Raw genomic sequence first — 5,044 nt, 5'->3', positions numbered from 1 at the left:
TTTTTTTTTTTTGCTGTACGTGGGCCTCTCACTCTTGTGGCCTCTCCTGCTGCGGAGCACAGGCTCCGGACACGCAGGCCTCAGCGGCCATAGCTCACGGGCCCAGCCGCTCTGCGGCATGTGGGATCTTCCCGGACCGGGGCACGAACCCGCGTCCCCTGCATCGGCAGGCGGACTCTCAACCACTGCGCCACCAGGGAAGCCCAAGACTCAATTTTAAAACTTAAATTTGAGAAGGCAAGTTTTCAATTTAAAAAATGCAAAATGACTGATAGCCTGAGTTCAGGCCGTTAATACTATTACATGATCCAAAGTGAAGAGTAATTGTAACAATAAGAAGACAATGTGACGTTCAATAGTTTGCACATCAGGAGATGAACTTCCCTATAACTGTGGAAAGAATGAGAAAACTTTATCGATGATGGAGAATGCAGAGAGGATGGCAAAAGGGGACAGTCATCAATGTGAAGTAGTCATAGGGCAACCCAGACCAAGACACCCATGTAGAGGACTAAAGTTTGGAGTAGATGAGACTCTGACATAAAAGAGGGAAGAATTAGACAGCTGACACCTTCTGAAAGTCACAATGCAGTAGGAGGTGAACAGAATTACCAGAACGCTTTATCCTCTTACATAAAAGGCATCTTTTATGGCAGAAATACTTAAAGAAAACCCTGACCATTCAGGGGGTAATACAGATAACCTCTTTTTAAAAATCTTCCATATAAAAATACGGCTTGATACTACAGATCTATTAAATGATTTAGTTACAAAAGGATTTTTCTTTTACAATTATTAATTATGGGATGCCTTTAATAACAAGCTTTCTCCAAAATATTCAATATTTAATTTTATTTAATTTGCAGAAATTCCACTGGCATGTATTTATGTCCTAAGAACAACTATTGTGAAAACTGAGGCATAATTACCAACGTAGAACACAAGTACACAGAGAGATTTAGGATTTCTTAAGGGCTAGATATGTAAGTGAAGAACCTGCTTTAATCAAGTGAGATAACACAGTGCAGCATAGAAAACAGTGGCCTGGTTTCCTATCATTTATGGCCTTATCAAGTCATTTAAACTTCCGAGTCTCAGTTTTCTCCTTTGCACAAGGATGATCTTAAACTAGACGACTTGAAATCTCCCTAATCTATGATTTCATTTTGCTTATGGGTTTGAATTTTCAAATTGAGGATAAGCTATTTTTATACTTATATACAAGTGCTACACTTTTCATCTGAAAGTAGTCATGAAAAAGATTTTCAACAAACAACCTGCAGTATTATTAACAAAACAAAAAGATTCATGCTATATGCTAACATGATAATCCAACTTTGATTTCAGTTAACAGTTTTGTTAAAAGCAGTTTTCCAACCACATCACTATGGTTCATACAAATAATTTTTCTATTTTCCATCTCCTGGTTGAAACCACCGTTAAAATAAGAAAAAACTGCAACACACAAGAAACATCTCCTTCAATACTAGAATTTCAAGTCAGTTGAGATTACAGAGGTACAAAAAAGCCTGGTACATATACTGTTTTTACTACTGAAATTTCAGTATGATGCTTCTAAATGTGGCTAAGGTTAGGAATTGATCTTACCTTCTGTCGAAGAAAGGGAACCCACTTGCAGTCTACCAGTTCCTGGCGATACTGCTGTGTAAAGGATCCAACGTAGGACACATATGCTGCCATAAGGAGAACATCTCCACAGAGCGTCTTCTCTTGAGCTTCGAAGGACTGAACAGACTGACCCCAGCGAATCTTCTCTGACTGAAAGATAAGATTACTCCCATGTAATTGCAGGGTGAGCAGCAACTCAAGAAACATTTAACGTAATTACCTTATTCCTCAGTTTACGTCTAGGTTACTCTGCACAGCCTTGAGAAGGAACAGAACACGACTGGATGGCATGACCATGATAATCGTTCATACATGTGACCCATCATTATGAAGGTGCTCTCATAGTATCTTCAGTGGAGTTTACGGCAACATGACATTAGATCTTTAACATCTCCTTTTTGTTGGATGCCCGAACTCTAATTATGACTGAGGTCCTTCTTAAAAGGCTGACAGTCACTCTCCTCTCCCTCTAGGAGTAGAGGACCAAGAGCTGTGGCCAAGACTGAGTGATGTTACGATTTTTTTTTTTTTTTTTTTTTTTTGCTGCTGTCATTTCCTCTGGGACGTCTTCACCATTAGCATCATAACCTTTTTTGCGGTACGCGGGCCTCTCACCGTTGTGGCCTCTCCCGTTGCGAAGCACAGGCTCCGGACGCGCAGGCTCAGCGGCCATGGCTCACGGGCCTAGCCGCTCTGCGGCATGTGGGATCCTCCCGGACCGGGGCACGAACCCGCGTCCCCTGCATCGGCAGGCGGACTCCCAACCACTGCGCCACCAGGGAAGCCCTGATGTTAGGATTTTTAATGGCAGCTTGGATGCTCTCCATCATTCCTGATTGTCAGCAGTTACTGCACCACCCTAAACAAACATTATCTTAAACATTTGGGCCATGGGTTGATTACAGAAAAAGGAAAATGACAAACACCAGTTATGTCAATTAATTAAAACATAAAGTTTAAAGAGCCACCTCACAAGGATTCTGTAAATTAAAGAATAGTGCTGGTAGTTACTAAACTCAGGTTATTTTTATAGTATAATCACTCAATCAGTAAAAGAACTTACAGCCCATGTAAAAAAAAAAAAAGGAAACCAGGAGGACTTCACTAGCTTTGAAGACAGAATGCTCAGAGAATGCTGTTCAAATCCTTACATCTAGTTGGCTAGCCATTTAAAATCTGATTTCCGGGTTAAATATGTGGAGCCCTTAATATTGGATTTGACTAAAACTGCAATAAATATCTATGGATTGACTGAACTGCAGAATACTTCACTAATTCATCTGGTTGCAATGCATGCTAAAATTTAAAACCACATTCTAAGAACATGTAAATTAACAGGAACTGAAAAAAAACCCCAGCAAATTGATAGTACAAGCAATGAAGAACCCTGTGGAATTTAGCTTTACTCATCAAAGAGGAGAGACAGACCACAGAAAGCAAAAACAATGTATGTCAGAGCAGACTGCAATGCCAGTTCTCTGCAAGCCATCACAATACCCCTAACACTGAGGTAATGAAACTAGCAGGTGACAATGGTTATGAAAGCTATTTTAAGATAATCTGCTCTGCTCCATAAAGATCACCCCAAGTTAGCTCTATAATTACACACTAGAGAACTTCAACTCCCTTGCCCTCTTTATAGAATTTATTACTTTCCTTTTTCAGCTACAGATAGTATATCCATTAATTTTGAAGAAGAATCTCATTTGCTTTTCCTCCAATTTTGCTGTCTTTGGTTAGCAGATGATAAACAATAAAGGGCACCCACCTCATTCTCCAAAACAGCTTTGAAATTTGAAGATTTACTAAACATAGACTTACCGGCAATTGAAATCGTCAATAATTTCACTATACCACCCACGCAACATAAATCATTACTGACACTGGCTAACAAGGGTTTAAGAGTTGGAACATGTCCTGTAATAAATTTCTAGACAGTTAAAAATCACTATAATTTTATTCTAATGCATTATAGATTGCCTGTAATGTCATCCTGGCTGGGGTGACCCATTTCTAATTTTGAACAGCTGTTCAGCTCCAGAGCTACTTAATGATTAAATATAAATTGCCTGATTTATTAGTCTGAATGGTTGAGACTATAGCTTCCAGGTCAATGCTATACAGACAAAATCATCAGTCTTGGTGTTTTTCAGAAGTTAACTGTCTCCTGTTCTAGTCAGAAAGAATTTACCCTCAAAGGAAAAGGTCTGACATTTTCAATTAATCCTTTAAAAAAAAAAATATATATATATATATATATATACACACACATATATGTATTTTTTTTTGTTAGTTAACATTATTCAACCATTTTTTCCTCTCCTTTTCTAAATCATCATGAATAAATAAAGCCTTTGGAAGACACTGTTCTGTGCTAGAGATACAAGGTAAAGCCCGTTTTTACCTTGATAAAATTTTCAGACATTTTCTACTTCAAGTAAGTCTAATTCAATGGCACTTTTTCTTTTCCTCAGGTACCACATAAACCGTAAACCCTTCAAACTGCCTAGATCTTATCACTTTAAATGGAAGCGGGTATAAACTCCACTAGAAGCTGTGGAATTTCTCAACTGATCTAAAAAAAAAATGAGTCTTCAAAGGGCTCCAGAATATTTTTTCAACACAGGAGGCTCCCAAAACTCACCCAATCATTCATTCAACAAATACATATTGGAACCTATCATGTGCCAGGGACCATTCTATATGCTTGGAATCAAGCATGCATTAAACAAACGAAGTTCGTGCTCTTGAGAGCTTATATTTTAGTTAGGGGAAAAAGACCACAAAAAAGTATATGTATTCATATATGCACATATACAGTGTGTGTCATGTGATCGTAAATGCTATCAAAAAATAATAAAGCAGAGGAAGTGGAAAGAGCTACAGGTTTGTGTGTGTGTGTGTGTCTGTGTGTGTGTGTGTGTGTCTGTGTGTGTGTGTGTGTGTGTGTGTGTGTGTGTGTGTGCAGGGGGCAAGGTGCATGCTCTTTAACGTAGGGAGGTCAGGGAAAACCGTGTGATAAGGAGAACTTTTAGCAGACATCTGAAAGAAGCGCGGGAGCCACACAGAGGAAAAAGGCAAAGATTATGAGGTAGGAGAGTGACTTGCAGGGTGAGGAAGAGTGAAGATGGAGCCAGAGGGAAGGTGGCAGAAGCAAGGACAGAGGTGTCCAGGAGCCAGATCACGGAGGGCCCTGTAGGCCAGGTAAAACCTTTGGACTGTACTTTGAGTGAGACAATTAGTTACCCGGGAATTCTGAGAGAGTGGTAACATGAATGGACTTAATTTTTTTTTTTTTTTTTTTCAGTACGCGGACCTCTCACTGTTGAGGTCTCCCGTTGTGCGGAGCACAGGCTCCGGACGCGCAGGCTCAGCGGCCATGGCTCTCGGGCCCAGCCGCTCCACGGCATGTGGT

The 5,044-nt window shown here is 39.9% G+C and overlaps 1 protein-coding gene across 1 annotated transcript in view; it reads right to left on the bottom strand.

Moving 5' to 3' along the window:
- The window catches only part of DNAH11 (dynein axonemal heavy chain 11), a 213,524-nt gene that overhangs the window by 79,694 nt on the left and 128,786 nt on the right, over positions 1-5,044 (bottom strand). The window contains 1 exon segment of the mRNA XM_007472188.1: positions 1,609-1,779. Coding sequence (XP_007472250.1) covers positions 1,609-1,779 — 171 coding nt within the window.

The sequence above is a fragment of the Lipotes vexillifer genome, unplaced genomic scaffold, assembly GCF_000442215.2.
Source record: "Lipotes vexillifer unplaced genomic scaffold, Lipotes_vexillifer_v1.1 scaffold474, whole genome shotgun sequence".
In the NCBI taxonomy this organism is placed as follows: Eukaryota; Metazoa; Chordata; class Mammalia; order Artiodactyla; family Lipotidae; genus Lipotes; species Lipotes vexillifer.
The sequence above is the reverse complement of the archived record's forward strand: the minus strand, read 5'-3'. Positions and strand labels throughout refer to the sequence as shown.